At 38.9% G+C, this 22,987-nt stretch overlaps 1 protein-coding gene across 5 annotated transcripts in view; it reads left to right on the forward strand.

Annotated features, from left to right (window-relative positions):
• Positions 1-22,987, forward strand: part of MARK3 (microtubule affinity regulating kinase 3) — a 100,651-nt gene that overhangs the window by 73,925 nt on the left and 3,739 nt on the right. For 2 of the 5 annotated variants that reach the window (XM_050954129.1, XM_050954131.1), the window contains 5 exons: positions 685-788; positions 10,472-10,729; positions 15,989-16,015; positions 20,601-20,651; positions 22,888-22,932. In XM_050954129.1, coding sequence (XP_050810086.1) covers positions 685-788; positions 10,472-10,729; positions 15,989-16,015; positions 20,601-20,651; positions 22,888-22,932 — 485 coding nt within the window. The remainder of the gene's footprint in view (positions 1-684; positions 789-10,471; positions 10,730-15,988; positions 16,016-20,600; positions 20,652-22,887; positions 22,933-22,987) is intronic. The other 3 variants (XM_050954132.1, XM_050954133.1, XM_050954134.1) reach the window with 3 other exon arrangements.

The raw sequence follows: 22,987 nt of genomic DNA on the forward strand, positions 1-22,987 counted from the left end.
TTTATATTTGAAAAATGTCTTAACTGAGATTTTCTGGAATTTGACTTTTCTATTTTAATTGTTCATTATTGGCTTCAAAACTTTAGATTCATCTTTATGGCATTAGTATTTTTAAGAGCCTTTATTTATTTACTTCCCCATTGTACTTAGCCACATCTGTTTGTTTCTGTTAGATCTTTGCTTTTCCTGCCAATTAACTTGTTAGGGGCTTGATTCAGTTTCAGAAAAGTGTTTTAAGAAAAGATGATGATTTCCACATTCTAAAAGTCATAAAATATCTTTCAAGGATGTCTAGTAAAGGAACTACAGATCTAGATTAACTTCCATAAAATTCTCATTTTTATTTACATCAATAGTTGAGGGCATTTGTGATTAAAGTTAAGCTTACTCTATTAACTCTTGTTGAATAGTCAAAATAAAATGAAATTGTGTTTCAAACAGTTCGTTCATCTTAGCACTTTCTTAGAAAGACTAGCACAGTCACCATAACTAAAGGGTATTGCTGTTTCTTATCTACTTTGGAAACAAATCAATGTAAGGCTTTTACTATAAGCTGTAGAACAAATTATAGCATAAATTTAAGGAAAATAAGGTCTTCAACCACATATTGTTGATACTGATTTTGCCCTGAGTCTTGCACAAACTTTTTGGATGGATTAACACACATTGTATCTTTAATTGTAGAATAATACCGCACCTGGAGCAATGACACGCCGCAATACGTACGTTTGTAGTGAGAGAACCACTGCCGATAGACATTCAGTAATCCAAAATGGCAAGGAGAACAGGTATGAAATTTCTCAAAGAAAAATTTGCTGTACTTATTTTCTCATGCGTCGAAAAAGTTGTTGTATATGATTCAAAATGAAGCAATACCACTAAGTGTCACATTTTTTCTCTTAAAAGTAAATACAAATCCCCAGCTTGTGGATACTTGAAAGTACTTGCTTCTGCAGTATGTAGACCTGAAATATTCTTCTAAGGTTCCCGAAATTTGTAAATACTAACTTATGGACCATGATCATCTGTCCTATGGTTGGATAGCCGATGTACACAGATTAAAATTGAATCATTCGGTCATTCTTCTGGATATTTGGACAAGGAATGCTCTGTTTCAGTAACAGATTTTTGGTTTTAAAAAATTAAAGAACATATCAATGTGAGCATCTCCTTCACCCAGTTAGTTACAGTTGTATGATTCTGTCCTCCAGGTGGCTACAATCTGTGGCAAGTTGTTCAACAAATGGGACTGTAAAGAAGCAAAGCTCCTCTCTGAGAGCATGTCTACGCTACAAACTTAAGTTAACCTTTGTTAGTATCCACAGTAATTGCTGAAGTTTTTCATGCCCACACTAACCTTCTGTCGATAGTGTGCAGCCTCACAAGGAGCACTTTGTTACACTGACTCAAGAGCAGCAGTATGGGGGCTGAGAGCCTGGGCTCTCAGCTCGACACACAGCTCTCCGCTGGGAGCCCGGCTGCCCCTCTGGGCGCTTCCAGGCTCCCAGCTGCCTAGAGTCTAGGGGGCAGCAGGGCTCCTAGCCCAAAGCAAGGAACCTACCAGCCTTTCTTGTCAACTTTACAGCTCCAGCACGGATCTGTGAATTTGACAAGAATGACAGCCAATGTAAGTAACACAGTGTCTGCTGGATGGTGCGTCACCCTAACTACACAGACCTACACCCTCATGGAGGTGGTGTTCTGTCAGTGTAGTAAGGCACTTACGTCGGTGGGAGCAAGGCTGTAGCATAGACACTGACATAATTAGGTCGATGTAAGCTGCCTTACATCAACCTAACTCTGGAGTATAGACCAGGCCTGAGTGAGGGTATAGAATTTCATACGCAAATACGGGCCTTCTCCCTGAAATAAAGGGAGTGCTAAGTTTGAGTGGAGTTACATTATGCAGAAGATTTGGGGTTACCAGTCAAATCAATGGTGATAATTTTTTTTGCTGAATGTCTGGGGGAAAAAACAACTAACTCCCTTCTCATCAGTTTTTTTCCATTGATCCCTATTTTGGGATCTCTCTGGCAGAGGAAAGGAACAGGCGTTTGCCGCTACACCCTCATGTTGCAGCCACTGTGTGGAATTGCCTTCATTTCACAAAGGGTATGGTTTTGCCTCCTGCTTGCTTCTCCAGCAGCATGTAAAGGAAGAGCGGAACTGAACTGGACATGCTGAATGAAGGTTCAGCATCATCTCCACTGTTGTCTGGGATAAGGAACATGACTCTGACCTTTGTCTCCTTCCACTGGCCTTCAGCAAGCCTGGCAGGTTTTAATCCTCCCTAATTCCTAAGTCTAAATTGACTCTGCACACCTCTTTTCCCCCTGCCAACCTGGCCAGCTAGGTCTGTAATTGACTAGTATGTAAATTACAGCCCTATTAAATAGTGGTATCTGTCTCATCCTCCCTTGCCTGGTCCTTGTTAATATTACTAAGTCTTTGCTTGGGTTAAGGAAAGGGATGGAATACTTCTTAAATGTAAGATATGTTAATGTGTTTTTTCTGTACAAGTTATTTTTAAACATAATGCTGCATGCAACCAAAATGATGTCCAGAAGGTACAGTTCCGAACAGTTGCTGTACCACTTCAGAGTGATGCCACATGGTGTCAATCCAAACACATCTTTGCACTCACCTCACACGCAAACTGCTTGGTTATATTCTGCAATTATTAATTTTGATCTTAAAACCACTTTCCTGATGATTCAGTAACTTCAGCATTTTAATAGTTCTTAGGTAAACGGTAGTCATTAGAAATATTTATACAATGCATGTGAAAATGTGTCCCTTTGTACCATTGTTTGTTAGAGCTCATTACTTAGCTGGGTAGTCGGCTCAGTTTTTTTTATAATCAGTCTTTAAATTAGCACTCTGTTTTGCAGCATCTTCTGGTCTACGGGGTCTTAAATTGAAATAAACATCCAGGTTTAAGAGAGTTCAATATTATCCTCTTGGTCTTCTGCTAGGAGCATCTTCATTCTGTATTGCTGAGAAATGGCTCTTTTGTCCTTTCTGGCCTTGACTTTCTCAGTATTACGCCTCAATAGACTTCATTTTGTCCAAAGTCAATGCTGTACGGTACATAGCAATAAATAAACCAGTGTGTTGGCCCCACTGACCTTCCTAGACACATACTTTATATTCTGTAACTTACCTTCACTTTCAAAAATGCTGAACAGTCCTGTTTTCTGCAGCTGTCAGCAGGGAGGGAAGTTTCTATTCTTGATCAGAGTGTAATAGACTCATAGACTTTAGGGTCAGAAGGGACCAATATGATGATCCAGTCCAACCCCTTGCACAAAGCAGGCCACAGAACCCTACCCATCCACTTCTATAACAAACCCCTAACCTATGTCTGAGTTATTGAAGTCTTCAAATTGTGGCTTGAAGACCTCAAGCTGCAGAGAATCCACCAGCAAGTGACCCATGCCCCATGCTGCAGAGGAAGGCGAAAAACCTCCAGGGCCTCTGCCAATCTGCCCTGGAGGAAAATTCCTTCCCGACCCCAAATATGGCGATCAGCTAAACCCTGAGCATGTGGGCAGGACTCACTAGCCAGCACTCAGGAAAGAATTCTCTGCAGTAACTCAGATCCCATCCCATCTAACATCCCATCACAGACCACTGGGCATACTTACCTGCTGATGATCAAAGATCAATTGCCAAAATTAAGCTATCCCATCATACCATCCCTTCCATAAACTTATCAAGCTTAGTCTTGAAGCCAGATATTTCTTTTGCCCCCACTACTCCCCTTGGAAGGCTGTTCCAGAACTTCACTCCTCTAATGGTTAGAAACCTTCGTCTAATTTCAAGTCTAAACTTCCTAGTGTCCAGTTTGTACCCATTTGTTCTTGTGTCTACAATGGTACTAAGCTTAAATAATTCCTCTCCCTCCCTAATATTAATCCCTCTGATATATTTATAAAGAGCAAGCATATCCCCCCTCAGCCTTCTTTTGGTTAGGCTAAACAAGCCAAGCTCTTTGAGTCTCCTTTCATAAGACAGGTTTTCCTTTCCTCGGATCATCCTAGTAGCCCATCTCTGAACCTGTTCCAGTTTGAATTAATCCTTCTTAAACACGGGAGACCAGAACTGCACACAGTATTCCAGATGAGGTCTCACCAGTGCCTTATATAACGGTACTAACACCTCCTTATCTTTGCTGGAAATACCTCGCCTGATGCACATTGGCGGCTCATAGTCATCCTGTGATCAACCAATACTCCAAGGTCTTTCTCCTCCTCTGTTGCTTCCAACTGATGTGTCCCCAATGTATAACTAAAATTCTTATTATTAATCCCTAAATGCATGACCTTGCACTTTTCACTATTAAATTTCATCCTATTACTCTTACTCCAGTTTACAAGGTCATCCAGATCCTCCTGTATGATATCCCGGTCCTTCTCTGTGTTAGCAATACCTCCCAGCTTTGTGTCATCCGCAGACTTTATTAGCACATTCCCGCTTTTTGTGCCAAGGTCAGTAATAAAAAGGTTAAATAAGATTGGTCCCAAAACTGATCCTTGAGGAACTCTACTAGTAACCTCCTTCCAGCCTGACAGTTCACCCTTCAGTATGACCCGTTGGAGTCTCCCCTTTAACCAGTTCCTTATCCACCTTTCAGTTTTCATATTGATCCCCATCTTTTCCAATTTAACTAATCATTCCCCGTGTGGAACCGTGTCTCATGCCTTACTAAAATCGAGGTAAATTAGATCTACTGCATTTCCTTTGTCTAAATAATCTGTCACCTTCTCAAAGAAGGAGATCAGATTGGTTTGGCACAATCTACCTTTAGTAAAACCATGTTGTAATTTGTCCCAATTACCATTGACCTCAATATCCTTAACTACTTGCTCCTTCAAAATTTTTTCCAAGACCTTACATACTACAGATGTCAAACTAACAGGCCTATAGTTACTCAGATCACTTTTTTTCCCTTTCTTAAAGATAGGAACTATGTTAGCAATTCTCCAGTCGTACGGTACAACCCCTGAGTTTACCGATTCATTAAAAATTCTTGCTAATGGGCTTGCAATTTCATGTGCCAGTTCCTTTAATATTCTTGGATGAAGATTATCTGGACCCTCCGATTTTGTCCCATTAAGCTGTTCAAGTTTGGCTTTTACCTCAGATGTGGTAATATCCACCTCCATATCCTCATTCCTGTTTGTCATCCTTCCATTATCCCTAAGCTCCTCATTAGCCTTATTAAAGACTGAGGCAAAGTATTTATTTAGATATTGGGCCACGCCTAGGTTATCCTTAACCTCCATTCCATCCTCAGTGTTTAGCGGTCCCACTTCTTCCTTCTTTGTTTTCTTCTTATTTATATGGCTATAGAACCTTTTACTATTGGTTTTAATTCCCTTTGCAAGATCCAACTCTACATGGCTTTTAGCCTTTCTCACTTTTTCCCTACGTGTTCTGACCTCACTAAGGTAGCTTTCCTTGCTAATCCCACCCTTCTTCCATTCCTTGTAGGCTTTCTGCTTTTTCTTAATCACCTCTCTGAGATGCTTGCTCATCCAGCTTGGTCTACAACTCCTGCCTATGATTTTTTTCCCTTTCTTGGGATGCAGGCTTCTGATAGTTTCTGCAGCTGCGACTTAAAGTAATTCCAGGCCTCCTCTGTATTTAGATCCACAAGTTCTTCAGTCCAGTCCACTTCCCTAATTTCCTTAATTCTTTAAAGTTAGCCCTTGAGAAGTCAAAAAACCCTAGTCCCAGATCTATTTTTGTTTATCCTTCCATCTAGTTTGAACTGAATTAGCTCATGATCACTCGAACCAAGGTTGTCCTCTACAACCATTTCTTCTATGAGATCCTCACTACTCACCAAAACCAAATCTAAAATGGCATCCCCTCTTGTTGGTTCTTCAACTACTTGGTGAAGAAATCCATCAGCTATCACTCAGAAAAATCTGAGCCCTATTATTCTTACTAGCACTTGTCCTCCAGTCTATATCTGGGAAGTTAAAGTCTCCCATGATCACACAATTCCCATTAGTGTTTACTTCATTAAAAACATTAAAGAGGTCTCCATCCATATCCAAATCAGATCCCGGCGGTCTGTAGCACACCCCAAGCACTATCTCAGGGGAGGCTCTAGTAGCTTTCTTTCCCAGTGTGATTTTTGCCCAGACAGACTCTGTCTTATCCATTCCATCACTTCTTATTTCTTTACAGTTAACCTCCTCATTGATGTACAATGCTACTCCACCACCTTTGCCTTTATTTCTGTCTTTCCTAAACAACACATAGCCTTCAATACCTGTACTCCAGTCATGACTACTATTCCACCATGTTTCTGTTATCCCTATAATAGCTGGTTTCACTTCCTGCACCAGTAGCTCTGGTTCCTCCATTTTGTTACCTAGGCTCCTCGCATTAGTGTACAGACATCTTAACTTTTGCCGTTTGGCTTCACTGACATTCTTTACCCTGTTAGGCACAGACATTTTACCGCTAGCATCACCTGTTAGTCTGGTATCTACACTACAAGTGCAAGTAGTAAAACTATTCCAAACTTCAAGTTTGTTAGGACATACTTTGTGTCCTCATTGAGGCATTTATACTGTTGATGTCAGACATTTCACATTAGCTTTTACCAGTTTTTACTTTTGGTTAAAACATGTTGGACTTGCTGTTATGGAGTCCATCCTTTGATAGAACAACTTCAGTATTAGGTTCCATAAATATGCAGGTATCACTGTAACTAGCAAGATCAATAAGTGTTAATTAAAAATATTAATGTTGTGTTTTATTCTGTCAAACTTTAAGTTTGTCTTTATAGCTTGAAATTCCTGGTTGTGATTCAGTGGATTTCACTATTTGTGCATGTTGCAGTACATCTTAGATTGGCACAGTCTGAGAATTGCTGCAGAGGGTTATAGTGTCAAATCCCAATATACTTGGATGCATCCCACGAAAGCGCATGCTCCAATACTTCTGTTAGTCTATAAGGTGCCACAGGATTCTTTGCTGCTTTTGATTGCTGTAGTTGGACATAAGTTTGACAGATTGCATTAAGTGCAGTATTGATTGGATCTAGAATAAATGCTGCTTTTTCAGTTTTTTTCTCTCTCCAATACTCTTATCTCTGAACTCTGTGAAAGATAAAACTCTAGAAAGATCTGTGGTCTTTTTCTTAGATGTGGATTCTGAAGTAGAAACTTAGTTTGTTTTGAATTCAGAGTTTCTTTAGAAATGGGTTTTGTGGCTTTCAAATTGCACTTCTCTATGATAAGAATTATTGCAAGGGAGAACTGCTCTAAAGAACATTTCAGCTAAAATTTTAGGTTTACTTTGAGGATATTGAGAATAGTGACCAGGTGAAGACCTGAAGAGCTCTTCTAATGTCAGGAGAGAACATATATATAAGCTTAAATGCGTTTCATGCTTTTCTTTACAAAACATGTTATCCCACCGTATGCTGCATACGTGTGTTCTTTACACATTGAGTTTTGACATAGGCAGCATATTTTAAGAAAAAGTTATCAATTAGTATAGGGACTGAATATAATGCCTTCCAAAGAGCTACTCTTTCTCCTACTCTGAACATCCCAGCTGGCACCATAGTTTGTCACAACTGTGGGAAACTGCTGGAGGTGGCTTATGAGGTTCATGTGAGTACATTGTTTGCAACACCTCACATCTTTTTATAAAGATTTTTATTGTAACAAAGTAGTAGTATATCGCAAAAGAAACAATTGCAAAACCATGTTGTTAGGAGCAAAGTACTTAGTCATCGCCATGACAGATGTGCAGCAAGCTTACAGACCAAGAAAGCAGTTCTAGAAGCAGGATATGACAGCACCAGGAGGATGACTTCTGGCAAAGGTGGAGTACAGGAGATTCTGAGGGAAAAGGTTCAAATGTTAGGTATCTGTTTGGCGGTAGGGGACCTAGTTTCTATAAGGCTCATAATGCCCTTAAAGATAGATAAAATTGAGAACAAATAATCCTAAAAAGGGGAAACAGTCAGTTAATTTGTACAACTTATTACAAAGATAAAGTTTTGACCCTTTAGTGATCAGCTGTTTCAGGATTATTTGTCCCTTAAAAAGTGTTTATCTACTTGAAATGCTTGCTATTGAGATTGAGACCACTCATGCAGCTCTCTGTTCATCCTCCTACAATTTCTTAACTCGTGGTGTTGGGAATTTTAATGAAAAGCAAAAAAGGGTTGGGTTGTTTATTACAAATAAAGCCATTAACAAAAAAAATGATTATAGACAGGGATGCTGATGTCTTCATCTGAGGAAAAACAAAAACCAGGAATGATAAAATAGCATATCAGATCCATTCAGTGAAAGGCTTTTTAAAAAAATTACCCAATTTACATAAGAAAAAGCTCTATTAAAAATGACTGGCATGTTGACTCTGGAACTTTTTTCAAAGCATTCTAAATAATCTCTAAATCTATAGTAGGCAGCTGGTAGTCTATCTGAACCAGCATCCTTGCAGATCTTCTGGAGTTCTGAGTTAACTGAATGACACAGACTCAAGCGCTTGTGCCCCCAATATCTGTAGCCACAAGGTAGTTTCTTAAATATGAATGTATGTAACTTTTTCCTTTGATCACATGGAACAGCAGGTTTGGAACTCCTGTTGCCAGATACTGAGTTACTTCCCTAAGCTGAACAATGCTTATTTTTTACCACCTAGTTTGAACTATGAAGCACCACATGACAGCCATCTATCCTTTTTACTGAAGAAGATTCAATAGACTTTCTTTCAAATCATGAATTTTAATGGATGTACTACTCAGTGATCCCCAAGTACAAAGTATTCTTGAAAAATCTTGTCCTTTGCTCTGCACAGAGATAATTGAACTGCCATTCCAGAACTCCAGTACCCCTAGTCCTTGTAGCAAGGTAGACTCATCAGTAGGATAGACTATTAATTTGCTACTCTAGCATAGATATCCTAAGCCTTCAGGTCTGATTTATGTCCATTAAGTCCTCAACCCCATCAATGGTTGAGGTTTATTAAAATGAGTGTCCCACTGGAAGAGCAAATTTTAAAAAAAAACCTGGACACTTTCAAGCAGCAGCAGAGTATTTGACTGGAATTACCGTTCACCCAGGAGACTGTTCCCACTCATTAGACCTGGGGTGTTAAGAAGGTTTTTAAAAAGCATTTTTCATAGGAAAAATAACTAATGCAATCTATATCTTTATTTCAAATAATGCTTTGGTGCAGATCACTAAGAATTTCAAGGCCCAAGCTTCCTATACATCTAACTAGTCAAGACAGGTGTCCACAAGCTAATGCTGTCAATGCATTTGAATTATCACGTTGCAGAAAAAGACAGGTTTTCAAAAAAAAAGTTTTAGTCAGTGTAGAATAGTTAATTGCTCTATCTCCTGTGCAAGTGGTGGTAACGCATTCTTTTTGACAAAAGCCAGATGTTTGTGAGAAGAAGTGTTTTCTTTTCACTAGACACGGTAGTTTGCGCTTTGTCATTGGTCCATCATGCTGTTCTCTCTGCCTCTGCCTGAACCCAAACCCCCTCGCAGCCTGAGAGAAATGTTCGCTTATGCAGCTAGCCCTGCCTCAGTTTGTACCACCACCTCCTCCAGCATTCAGCTACGACATCAGAAGTCAATGTCCATGTCAGCCTCTGTGCACACGAAGATGATGTTACTTCCAATAAACAATGACGCAGATAACTTCAAGCTTATGTAAGAAAAACTGAAATAATTGTGGAACTAAGTTTTACCTGCTTTTTAACTTTGTGCTGTGGAATTTTAGTCTTAGATTTGTTCTAGACTGTATTTTCTGCAAGATGTTTCCTAATTTTTAGTTTTGTTTACATTTATTGTTTTGTGGTGTCTGTGATATAATCCTACCATAGTGAACATTTAATACTTTTTTTCTTACTACTAAAATTATCAAAAATCCCCCTGTTCTTGAACGCTTTTGCGGGGGATTATATTCTAATCTTTTTGTACTGTTAGGAATTTTAATATTTTCAAGTAGATTGCTGGTATGTAGAGTTCTGTTACAAAATGTTCACAAATTATCAAGGTTCTCCACAGGCATAGAAAGGAGACAGCAAGGTTATACTTGATCCGTTTTCCCCACACACACCTGGAAGGAAGTTTTTTTTTGTCCTTCCTTCCTTTCATCAGTCATCATCTGTATGCACAGTTTCCTCTAATTCCCAATCAGCTTGCTCAGTATTATATTTTTCTAAATGCACAAATTTGTGTTTTAGACTTTTTTTATTCCTAACTTTTTGTAAAATATTACTTGATTCTGTAATGTGCTGTAGTAACTCTTTGGGTTTTTTTCCTACCATTCCCTATATAAGGATGTTTTTAAGTGTACTTACTGTATTGTAGAATTTACAGTTGCACATTTGTAGGCAGGCAATGTTTCCTGCAAAGCTTTGGGATTTCTGTAAAGGATAATATGAAACTGTGTAATATGTTTTTGTTTCCCTCTGTAGCACTGGTCCTGATCAAAGAACTCCTGTTGCTTCAACTCATAGCATTAGCAGTGCAACTACACCTGATCGCATTCGTTTCCCAAGAGGAACTGCCAGTCGTAGCACTTTCCATGGTCAACTCAGAGAGCGACGTACTGCTACATATAATGGACCACCTGCCTCACCCAGTCTATCCCATGAAGCAACACCACTTTCACAGACTAGGAGCAGGGGCTCCACTAATCTTTTTAGTAAATTAACTTCAAAACTAACAAGAAGGTAAGGCTTGTTTTAAAATAACAGCTGTAATAGTGAGAATTTTTCTTCACTTAAGTACTTTCCATTCTCCAAATACTTCATTTTGCTTCAATTCAGTTCTGTTCATATTCATTGAACAATGTGTTTTAGCCATTTCTGCAATTTGAAATGCTAGATGTATTAATTTTTGTAATTTTTTTTGAGTTCTTTAGATCTTTGAAAGCCATTGTTCTTATAGTTTATAATTCTAGTCAAATTGATTTCTATAGGGTTACATGGGTTATAAGTTGGCAGAATTTGGCCTATCATACTTTTTGCTAGGAAACATAATCAACGTGTCTCACCTTGGTCTGTAACATACTTGGGCTCTGATTCTGCAGAGATTTTATGCACATATGTTAACTTGACTGTTCATTGCAATGGTGTGGTTTGTCACTAGGACTGATTTCTGTCTGTCTGGAGTTTAATGACAGGTGGGCTACGGAGCTATAAAGGAGCTAGGCTTGTCAACTTTCTAGTCACACAAAACCAAGCACCCTAGACCGGCCCCTTCTCCAAGGCCACGGCCCCGCCCACTATATTCCCCCTCCCTCAGTGGCTTGCTCTCCCCCACTCTCACTCACTTTCACTGGGATGAGGCACAGGGCTGGGGTGCGGGAGGGTAGGAGGACTCCAGAAAGAGGCCAGAAATGAGAAGTTCAGGGTGCAGGAAGGGGCTCCAGACTGGGGCAGGGAGTTGGGGTGCAGGAGGGGATGAGGGCTCCGGCTGGGGGTGCAGTCTCCGGGGTCAGGCCAGGGATGAAGGGGTTCAGGGTGGGCTCAGGGCTGTCGCAAGGGATTGGGGCTCAGGGTTGGGGTGTGGCTTTACCTCAAGTGGCTCCCGGTCAGCGGCCCAGCAAGGGGGCTAAGGCAGGCTCCAAAAGCAGTGCTCCAGAACCCCAGAAGCAGCCAGCAGGTCTGGCTCCTAGGCAGGGGGCCAGAAGGCTCCATGCACCAGTCTCGCCTGCAGGCACCATGCCCCTCCCACCCCCATTGGCCGGTTCTCAGCCTATGGGACTGCGGGGCCAGTGCTCGGGGTGGGGGCAGAGCATGGAGCCCCATGGCCCCCTCGCCTAGGAGCCGGACCTGCTGGCTGCTTCTGGGGCACAGCGCAGTGCCAGCCAGGACAGGCAGGAACTAGCCTGTCTTAGCGCTCCAGCACCGCCAACCGAACTCTTAACGGCCCGGTTGGCAGGGCTGACCAGAGCTGTCGGGGTCTCTTTTTGACCGGGTGCGCCAGTCAAAAACCGGACACCTGGTCACCCTATATAAAGCTTCCCTAATTTTTTAAAAAGTCAGCCTAGCCTAAAAGCTCATCTTAGACAGAAGCCTGCTTGACTCGTGAAAGATTTATTTGTGTGGTGCTTAGTTTAGGCATAGACCCGACATAGTCTTAAAAGTTATAGCCTGCCCAAGGAGCTTAGCCTAAGCGGAGGCTTGCTCCTGTTTTGAGGGTTTTTACTTCAGCAGGAAGTTATGACTTTCTGAATTTGCTATTGGTAACCTAAGTTTCTTCAGCTCCCACAGGAACTGAAATTTAAACATCATATTTTCATATACATTTTAAACACTCCTGAATTTTTTATTTTCCTCTTTTTGGTATCTGAGCCAATAACCTATAGTTCATGCACATTAGAGCACTGCATGACATTTGCGTCTTCATCTTCGAGCTTGTGTATACATTTTTGCAGGAATGAGGCTTTGGGTACTATCCACACACCTTCTGATTCTCTCCCTACCTCTATTGTACCTTTAGTAGCCTAATCTTGATAAACTATTTATAGACTATTCCACTTCAGTCTTTGACTACTTGTTTTGTATTAGGCGTATACCTACAAACATTAACCCATTTGCTTACTTTCCTTTTTATAACCTTGTACACACTATCTCTCTCAGTCTTCATAGGATCCTTCCTTCAGAGCTACATAGGCTAAGTCAACCTAATGTTTCCTCATATCTAACTAGTGATTCCAGTATGGGGAGTTTTTGCTTTAAAATGTAGAAGTTGTCTGTGACAAATCCAAGGCCCCTCAGTCTTGTATTTGGTAAGCTTTTGCCCTGCTCCAAGTCTTCCCCTCTCTGCTGTACATTATTTTGACAAATTGCCAGGTTAAAGAGGGGAGATGTGTGGGGATTTTTTTTATAATCAAGATGTCTATTTTTATCTCAGTAACTTTTACCTATAAATGTTGGCTTAGAACAAAGCTTTTCTTATTCAAACATTAGATCCTTTTGGAGCATCATCTTCTGTCTGTACTGTTGCTAGTTTTATAATGCTCTTCCTTAATGTTTCCATCTACCATTCAAAATGTGGATGTATTCATGTACTGTGAATTTGTAAGCTTTGAGCTCTGCTACTGGAACCTATTAGGAAGCATTCTAAATTATTTAGAACATAATGAAGCTTGTAAAAGCTTGAATTCTGGTTTTTAATTCGCAGCACAATAGCTTTTGACCAGACCCCTTTTTACAATAAATAATTCCACTATCTGGGGATTATTTAATAAACCGCACAAAGGAAATATAAAACCTCAATTTCTTGTTAAAGGTTATGTATTAAGTATGCATCCAGAAGCCCTGTTCACAATCATGCCCCCATCATGCTTGGTGCTGTACAAACTCATAGGAAGGCACCCTGTCCCTAAGGACTCAGCACTTCAAGTTTCTTCTTTCTCACCTTCGTAGAAGAACATCCTTTTAATCATCATCTTTTCATATCCTGCTTCATTTTTTCTCTGTGACAATAAATTACTTGTATTCCAGAGTAGGCAATTTCACAGCATTTGCCACTAAATATAAATGCATCATTAAGGCAGTTTGTGACGGGTTGGGTTACAGAGACCCTCTTGGGACTGCCACCTGATGTGCTGAGACTACCTTTGAGCCCATTTTCCCTGGCAACTTCGGACTTCAGAACCCTGCCTTTTTGAGCCAGACACTTCAGTCTGCTCTAACACAGATCCAGGGTCTGAACCATGTCCCCCAAAAGTTGCAGGCATAACTGAAGATTGCTTAGAAAGTGCTCCTGTCTCTAGCACCCAGATACCCAGTTCCCAACAGGATTCAAACCCTAAATAAATCTGTTTTACTCTGTATAAAGCTTATACAGGGTAAACTCATAAATTGTCTACCCGCTGTAATGCTGATAGAGAGAGATGCACAGCTGTTTGCTCCCCCCAGGAATTAATTACTTCATCTGGGTCAATTAATCAGTAACAAATGATTTTAAGTAGAAAAAGTAGGATTTAAGTGTTTCCAAGTAATCAGACAGAACAAAGTAAATTACCAAGCAAAATAAAACAAAAACACACAAGTTTAAGCCTAATACAGTAGGAAACTAAATGCAGGTAAATCTCACCCTCAGATGTTCCAATAAACTTTTTTTTACGGACTAGACTCCTTTCTACTCTGGGTCCAGCAATCACTCTCATCCCCCGTAGTTACTGTCCTTTGTTCCAGTTTCTTTCAGGCACCTCTTTTGGAGTGGAGAGACTATCTTTTGAGCCAGCTGAAGACAAAATGGAGGGGTTTTATATTCTTTCTCTTGTGGGCAGAAACCTCTTTGTTCTCCTGTGCAAAATCACAGCAACAAGATGGAGTCTGTAGCCACCTAGGCAAGTCACATGTCTGTGAATGCTTCAGCTTTTTGCAGGCCAACACCATAGTTTACATGTTAGTTTGAATGTTCCCAGGAAAGCCCAGATGTGAATTGGCATCTCCCAAAGTCCATTGCTAGTTAAGTTCTCCCAATTACTTGAATAACCCCTTCACACTATGTTGACCAAATCTGCTTCCTACATCAAACACTTTAAATACAAGCATAGCACCAACACTCATAACTTCAGATATGAAAATGATGCATGCAAACAAATAGAATGAATATATTCAGTAGATAATAACCTTTGCAAAGATATATGTTAAATGGCATATCTAGCATAAAACATATTCCGGTTATGTCATATTTACACTCATAAGCATATTTCTTTAAAGTATTATGCGGTGCAATGTCACACTCTCCTCCTGAACTTACTGCCAGAAACTTGGACACTGTCCATGGCGGAGGCAGTACATGTAAAATCCCTGTTTGTCTGTGGTCACACTCCCTTCCAGTTCCTTTAAGCCTTATGATGTGATACATAGGGGTTTTAGCAAAGTTGTGGGTTCCTGTCCCTGAAAACATGTTGGGGTATAGTATCGTTAACAGAATGCAGGAAGGAGTCTAGTCTGTGAAAGAAGCTTATTGGGACATATCTGAGGGTGAGATTTACCTGCATTTAGTTTCCTACTGTATTAGGCTTAGACTTGGGTGTTTTTTGTTTTGTTTTGCTTGGTAATTTACTTTGTTCTGTCTGTCATTACTTGGAATCACTTAAATCCTACTTTTTATACTTAATAAAATCACTTTTTGCTGATTAATTGACCCAGAAGTAAGTAATTCCTGAGGGAGCAAACAGCTGTGCATATCTCTTATCAGCATTATAGAGGATGGACAATTTATGAGTTTACCCTGTATAAGCTTTATACAGAGTAAAACGGATTTATTTGGGGTTTAGATCCCATTGGGAATTGTGTATCTGGGTGGTAGAGACAGGAGCACTTTCTAAGCCACCTTCAGTTGTCTGCAACTTTTAGGGGATGTGGTTCAGACCCAGGGTCTGTGTTGGAGCAGACTGGCGTATCTGGCTCAACAAGGCAGGGTTCTTAAGTACCAAGCTGACAGGGAAAATGAGCCCAGAGGTAGTCTCAACACTTCAGGTGGCAGTCCCAGGGGGGTCTCTGTGACCAAACCTGTCACACAGTTCTTGGCACCAAATGGATGTTACAAAGAAATGAGTTAATTTTGAGGCTATTCAACTACAAAAGTTGACATTTTTTTCCAGTCTGAAATACATAGGACTATAGACAAAAATGCAATCCCTTTGTAAGTGCAAACAATGCTACAGTTTAAGAATATTTTTAAACTGGTATACATTTGAATTCGTAATATTTAGTGATGACTCTTTTCAGAAGAAATGTTGGAATGCTCTCAGAAGTAAAACAAAGTTGAAAACAAAATTAAGACGTTTCCTCAGCCCTGAAATCATTCTTCTAATCTCAGAATAAATTTGAAACTTATTATTTCCAGGTGCATTTAAATATGAAATTTCATTGTTATTGCATGTTTCACTTTTTGAATGAATTTTCAATTTAATTTGTACAAACTTTTTCTATTAATTATTGTTTTGGCTTAATTTCTTTTAGAAACATGTCATTCAGGTTTATCAAAAGGTAGGATTTATTTATATTTAAAAAAGTGGCTCCTGCAATTAACATAAAATTTGGCTTTCTAGCCTTGGTTTTCTAAAAACTAAACTTTCTGCTGAGAACTAAATACTTTCTTCCTTGAAAGGAAAATATAGAAGGAAATCCATTGACTAATGATGATACTTAAGCATCTGTGGCACCTGTATAACAAGATGTAAAGCATGCCTTGTGCACTCTTCTTTCTTTGATAGAGTTGATAGTACCAAAAATAATTCTGTTCTTTATACTAATACACTTGGCATGCTTATGTTTGAAGAATGATGTGTTTGGTAACACTGAAAAATGTAGACAAAACATAAGGCCACAAATGTGTAAAGGTAAGTGGTGCTCTACATTCTTTATCCTCTAATTTTCTTCGTTAGGAAAATTCTTATCAAAATATTGTATGAGTAATTTGCTTCTGGTCATAACAAATTTAGACATTCACCAAATTTGACTTAAAAATACAAATCACTTGAGAGATTGGAAGTTTGCATGAGGGATGAAGGATGTACATTGAAAATCTTAAAATAAGAAGCATTTTTTAGAGTACCCAAAGCGAAATTATTTCCTCTTATACTGTCCAACAGAGAGATAAATTGAAGCACTTAATTGCAATTTATAGAATAAACAAAAGCATAAAAGTTATGCAAGTGCATTGACAAAAGGAACCAATCTTGGAAAAACTATCCTACCTAGAAAGGTTTTAAGAAAGCAGGTGGAACTGATTGTTCTTGCTTTAATACTGGCATAAATTACAGGTACACCTCTACCTCGATATAACGCTGTCCTTGGGAGCCAAAAAATCTTACTGCATTATAGGTGAAACCATGTTATATTAAACTTGCTTTGATCCACTGGAGTGCGCAGCCCCCTCCCCCCAGAGCGCTGCTGTACCATGTTATATCCAAATTCATGTTATATTGGGTGGCGTTATATCGAGGTAGTGGTGTAATTCTATTGAAGTAGGTGAAAAGAGAGTCAGGCATCCTACTCTCAAAGCTGTATTACTTCAGCGTTCTTCTCCTAATTCTTTGGAAAGCCCTAGCATCCATAAGCTAAAACATGGAAGAAATAGACCAACAGGAAAAAAGCTACCAGAATATTCTAAAAATGAAGCGTGATGGAAATAAAAAGTATGATTTGGAAATTGCTTGTCATATTGTCTTCAGAGAATAGAATAAAAAATAAGGGAAGCTTGCAGACTGTGGGTTCCAATAACTGAATTTAGAGTTGTATACTGAAAGAAATGAAATGTCACAATGAGAAACTAAAAGGTGTAGGAAGGCACACTGAAAGAGATGTTGCTAGAGCTACTCGCGTTTCTTTGGTCAGTGAAAACTTTGAAACGGCTTTTTGATTGACCTAATTTTCTAGTAGTATCTGACAGTGGCCTTTTAAGTGTTGCCAGGCTTGTCTGGAATGATGATACCATGCTCAAATGTTGAAAGAAGTTTTGATTCAGAAGTGGCCAAAAATAAAAAATCATTTTATCCCAACATACTTCACTTTAAAAATGGGCATCCATTTATACTTTCTAAAGGTAAAATCATCACTGAGCTTTGCAATTTCAAGTGTGTCGTACACCTCTACCCCGATATAACATGACCCTGTATAACATAGATTTGGCTATAACGTGGTAAAGCAGTGCTCGGGGAGGTGGGGGCTGCACACTCCGGCAGATCAAAGCAAGTTCAGTATAACGTGGCTTCACGTATAACGCGGTAAGATTTCTTTGGCTCCCGAGGACAGTGTTATATCAGAGTAGAGGCGTACTTTCTTTAGGCAAGCTGTGACCTAAAATTGTTAGGATATACATTTAGTTAATTCCATTAGGAATTGTATGTAATTCAACTCCAAACTAGCTGCTGAAGTTCACATTCATTCAAGAAAGTCAGGCTGTGAAAAATACCTTGCATACTAGACTTAGAATGGTTTCTTTGTTTCAAAACAAATCATAGTATTAAGTTACACTCCCTCTTAGTGCTGTGTTTGGGGCTTTCCCAAATGTGAACATATTTTAGAATTTTTATTGGATTAGTTGCCATAAACATTCGTTGTTGGTTTACAGGAGTATAAATTGGGGGGAGGAATATACATGGGCGCTGGTAGTTTTATTTGGCGCTAGGGTAGATCAGAGAAGGAACTGAGTGCCAGCAATCTTGTACACTTAATAATGAATAAAGGCAAATTTCTTAACTCAGCATTTAGCCTGAGCCACCAGATTCTTCACAGTTGCAGAAGTCAGTGTGACTTCTGTGAATTGCACAGGGATCTGAGATTGAAAGAGAGGCTTTGCCTCTTCCAAAGTTATGGCTGTGGCTACTGTAGTTGAGCAAATAAGCTATTATTTCCACAACTGAACACTCATTATAACTTAACTATAAGCCTCTACTGCGCTGAGGCAGTAAGGGAGATGCATCAGTCAGGAAGTTCAATTACATTTTATAACTCGTGTTCTAGAGAGTTACCTTTGAATAGATATGGCACTGTAATATAAATATTACTTTTGGGTCAGACATTTGACGTTTGTTAATTGCAGCAATGTTTCAGGTGTTCTGATAGTAACTTTTTCAGAGTATTCTTGTTTAAAAAGAGACTTGCACAACAATGCACCTCTGAATTTTCCTTTCTATTAGTAGACGAGTATGTGCATGTGACTTCCAGTGTGCCTATCTCTCTCCTTCTTGTATGCAAGCAGTGAAGTGAAATACATTGCTGCATAGAGCATAGATACTGATTCATTTTTTAGTCAAATTCATCTTTATGTGCCATGAATCTCGTCTACTGAAATTCATTTTATTTTAACGTTTGAATTTATTGTATATAGTTGCCACAAAGACAATATTACAACTTCGCTTCAGAGAGCTCAGCAAATTCTGAGTGCTACACATTTTGTTTTTTAAAAATTAGAATGTCATACCTCATCTAACATTAACAAGATACTATGCAGTGTCCTTGCAAATCTGCAGGGATTCCTTTATGTTGTGGAAGGCTAATTTGATACTTGGATAGCAAAGTTGTGTTGATATTTTGATAGCATTTTTGTTGTAGAATCTTATCTTTAATTAAAGGTGTAACTTTCCTTGAAAAAGCAGGTTGTTTTCTTTTATGTATAAATTAATTAAATCTTATTTTAGTAGACTCCATCCATTACCACTCTTCCACATCATTTATAGCTTTTAATCAAGCTGTGAAATATTCTTTAGACAGCTTTATTTTTTAATGTTTCACTGGGTTTTTAACAGAGTATACATAGAGAACACTTGCAATGCGCAAAACATAATTCATGATAGATATATGGAAGCACAATCCTAGGTCAACATATCACTTATGCTATTTACTACTTTTCACATACCATTTAACAAAAGTAAATGAAGTGCCATAGTCATTGTAATACAGCTATTGGCTTAAAACAGAAAAATAAAATATAAAATTACTCTATCACAACTAATTAGCTTATTAGTCAGCTCCTTTCTTTAACACATTATCTGCTCAATAGTCTTCTGTTATAAACCAGGAGTTTGTGTTCCTTTCATTACTGCAGACTACATTGGCAACTTGGAAGCCTAAAGGCTGTATCTGACTTGTAAGCATATACAGTATTATAAATGACATATGCAGTACGATCTTAATCAGAAGTGCACTGGTATATGTTTTATTTACAGAATTCTGTAAGTTTGCATGGTCCTTTGTAGAGCATAACCATGCTTCAAGGTCCAAGGGGGAAGGAATATCAATGGGAAGACTGACACTGCTTCTCTGAAACTTCATGCCAGGTTTTATATTGGAAGTCACACATCATGGAATGCAGTTTTGAGTGTTAGGTGACCTGGTATATTTATTGGTTCAGATTTTAATTTTTTAGCCTATTCACAATTATAAGTACTTCCAAAAGAGGCTTACAAATAAGAGGTTTCAGAGTAGCAGCCGTGTTAGTCTGTATCCGCAAAAAGAACAGGAGTACTTGTGACACCTTAGAGACTAAAATTTATTTCAGCATAAGCTTTTGTGGGCTAGGTTTAAACAGACTGGGAATGGTTGGATCATTACACTAATTGAATCTATTTCCCTATGTTTAGTTCTCCTCACACCTTCTGTGGGTCATCTCAATTATCACTTCAAAGGGTTTTTTTCTCCTGCTGATGATAGCTCATCTCAATTGATTGGACTGTTCCAGTTGGTATGCATACTTACACCTTTTCATGTTCTCTGTATGTATAAATATCTTCTGTGTTCCATTCTATGCATCCGAAGAAGTGAGCTGTAGCCACGAAAGCTTATGCTGAAATACATGTTAGTCTCTAAGGTGCCACAAGTACTCCTGTTATTTTTATAAATAAGAATACTTACTCAAGATGTATCTTGCTGCAGGTGTTCAGTGAATACCTTTAATTTCTCTAAATGTAGATTGAGTATTTAGAAGTTGGTCAGTTTTATCTGAACTTCAGCCTCAGCTGCTAGGATCAGCTGAAAATAGGTCTGAAACCAGAACAAACTATTTTGTCCCTTTGAAAGTCTGAACTTTTGAGCAAACTAATCTTGAGCTTTCTTGTATCATTCACTATAGGAATGACAGGTCATACTCCTATTTCTTGAGCCTTTGTTGTCAACTGAGAAAGTGAGTCTGACATCTATAAATGCTTGCAACTGTAAGCAAAAATGTTCTCTCCTACTTCCCAGGAACAGATGCCTCTAGTGCCCTTCAGAGAATATTTTTGAGTGCAGCACTTGACATTTTGTCATCTGAGTCAGGAAGTGACTTCAGACTTAGGCCACGTCCAGACTAGGGTATTAAAATCTATTTTAGATACGCAACTTCAGCTACGTGACTAACGTAGCTGAAGTCGAATTTCTAAAATCGAGGTACTCACCCATCCAGACGGCACGGCATCGATGTCCGCGGCTCTCCGTGTCGATTCCGGAACTCCGTTCGGGTTGATGGAGTTCCGGAATCGATGTAAGCGCGCTCGGGGATCGATACATCGTGTCCAGACTAGACGCGATATATCGATCCCCGAGCAATCGATTTTAACCTGCCGATGCCGCGGGTTAGTCTGGACGTGGGCTTACAGAGAGAAGAGTTTGCTGTGCCTTTCCAAATGAGCCTTCCACAAGATTCTTTGCATGTCTACTGTTGAAACCTCTGGATCTGTTCAGCTTTTATAGCTTTCTCCTTTCCCATAATTCCTCATGCTTTCACTAGGAAAGCTTAACGTCAATAGCAGCCCAGAGGTCCTGGCTTGTACAGCACAGACTTTCTAGGCTTTTTCCATTTCTGATTTCTCGAATATCCATTCGTTCTAGAGAAGCACATCAGCTTGACATATCTACCAAAGTGGTTATAAATATTGGCATCTTAATCTGTCTTTGACAGACTTCACAATTCAGTAACTAAGAGAACTAAATTATTTTACTGACCAATATGGATAAATATGTTGCATAGCTGAAAATGATTGTCTCCGTCCTATGTTGTTAAAGGTGATAGAACCATCTCTTCTTACAGGGCCTGAACCTGCTTCCATTGATACAATGGAGAAATACACATTGTCCTTAATAGAAAAAACATCAGGCCCTTAGTTAAGAAACCCCTAAGAATAGTCATTGGAAGAGGCTTACTCCAGACAGTGATTGTGGTACTATACACTCTGTGTTGACATATTCTAGCAATAATCAGAACAGGACTCTTGCTTCAATGTGAGCTTCATTTAGCCCAGATTTTTCCCCTCAAGATTTTAAAATAAGATGGCAGTGTTAAGACACGCTGAAATGTGATTCTGACCAAAAAATGTCACTGTGAAGTAGTTAGGATTGGTATACAACATACGTGAGTTGAGCGCACAAAAGCAAGGAAACTAAAAGCTACATGACAGTACGTATGTTCCCAGACAGGCATATACCTCATCACCACAACTACCATACACCGTGGATGATGCACCACAGTTTTAACTCTCCCTTCTCATCCTCACACCATTTACCAAGCTGCCCTAATCTACTATGATTAGTTTGGTGTGTTAATATTGTGTATGCCTGGGGTGAAATAGGCATGGGAGAAAGTAGCCAGGTGCTTGTAGGAGATTTTTCCACCTTGATTCTGTTTGCCTTGAGGGTTGCTTAAATGTAACATTAATATATAACAGTGTTAAGTAACTTTTCTGCCTGTGATCTTTATATTGCTTAATTTCTTTTACCTTTCTGCATATATCTTCTGGATGATGAGTCCGTGGTACAGGAATTCAGAAGAATTCATATTCAGAGTAATTGTACATATTGCGAAATCTTGAATTTACCTTGACATTTTTCTTATACTAACTTTAATTTATATCCTGGTTTAAGGGAGGGCGGGAGAAATTAATCAGATCATTTGAGCTACAGGTTTCACTATATTTGATCTACAGGTATGGGTGTGCATATTAAAGCCGTTTTTAATACCATTTTTCTCTTTTACAGCTTATCACTTAATATTAACAATAATTAATATATATTTGTTTACACTGAATTAATACATTTTACATATTTCTAATTCAACATTCTTCCCCACTGAAATCTTATCTTTTAACTTTGTGTGCATATGTCAATATAGTATTAAAATTAATACTAAAAGTATCTGCTTTTTAGAAACTGTGTCTTATAAATACATATTGTTTTGGTGGGCAAGACATTTGTAGTATTCTAAGTTTGCTGTGATCTTGAAAATCCATTGAATCCTTGTTGCCTAAAGTGTCATAACACAATATATTTTAATTACGGTATAATTGAGATATTGCATTTAGCAGCTATTCAGATATTATGTATGCTAGTATAAGATTTGTCTTCTCTTTCCCACTTCCTTTTGTTTCTGCATTCTTTTCAATGAGGCTCCCGACTGAATATGAGAGGAACGGGAGATATGAGGGCTCAAGGTGAGGGTAATGATTTTTGTTTTACATGTTGCATAGGTGAGTTTGAAGCTTTCTC

Source organism: Gopherus flavomarginatus, chromosome 5 (assembly GCF_025201925.1).
Source record: "Gopherus flavomarginatus isolate rGopFla2 chromosome 5, rGopFla2.mat.asm, whole genome shotgun sequence".
Lineage (NCBI taxonomy): Eukaryota > Metazoa > Chordata > Testudines > Testudinidae > Gopherus > Gopherus flavomarginatus.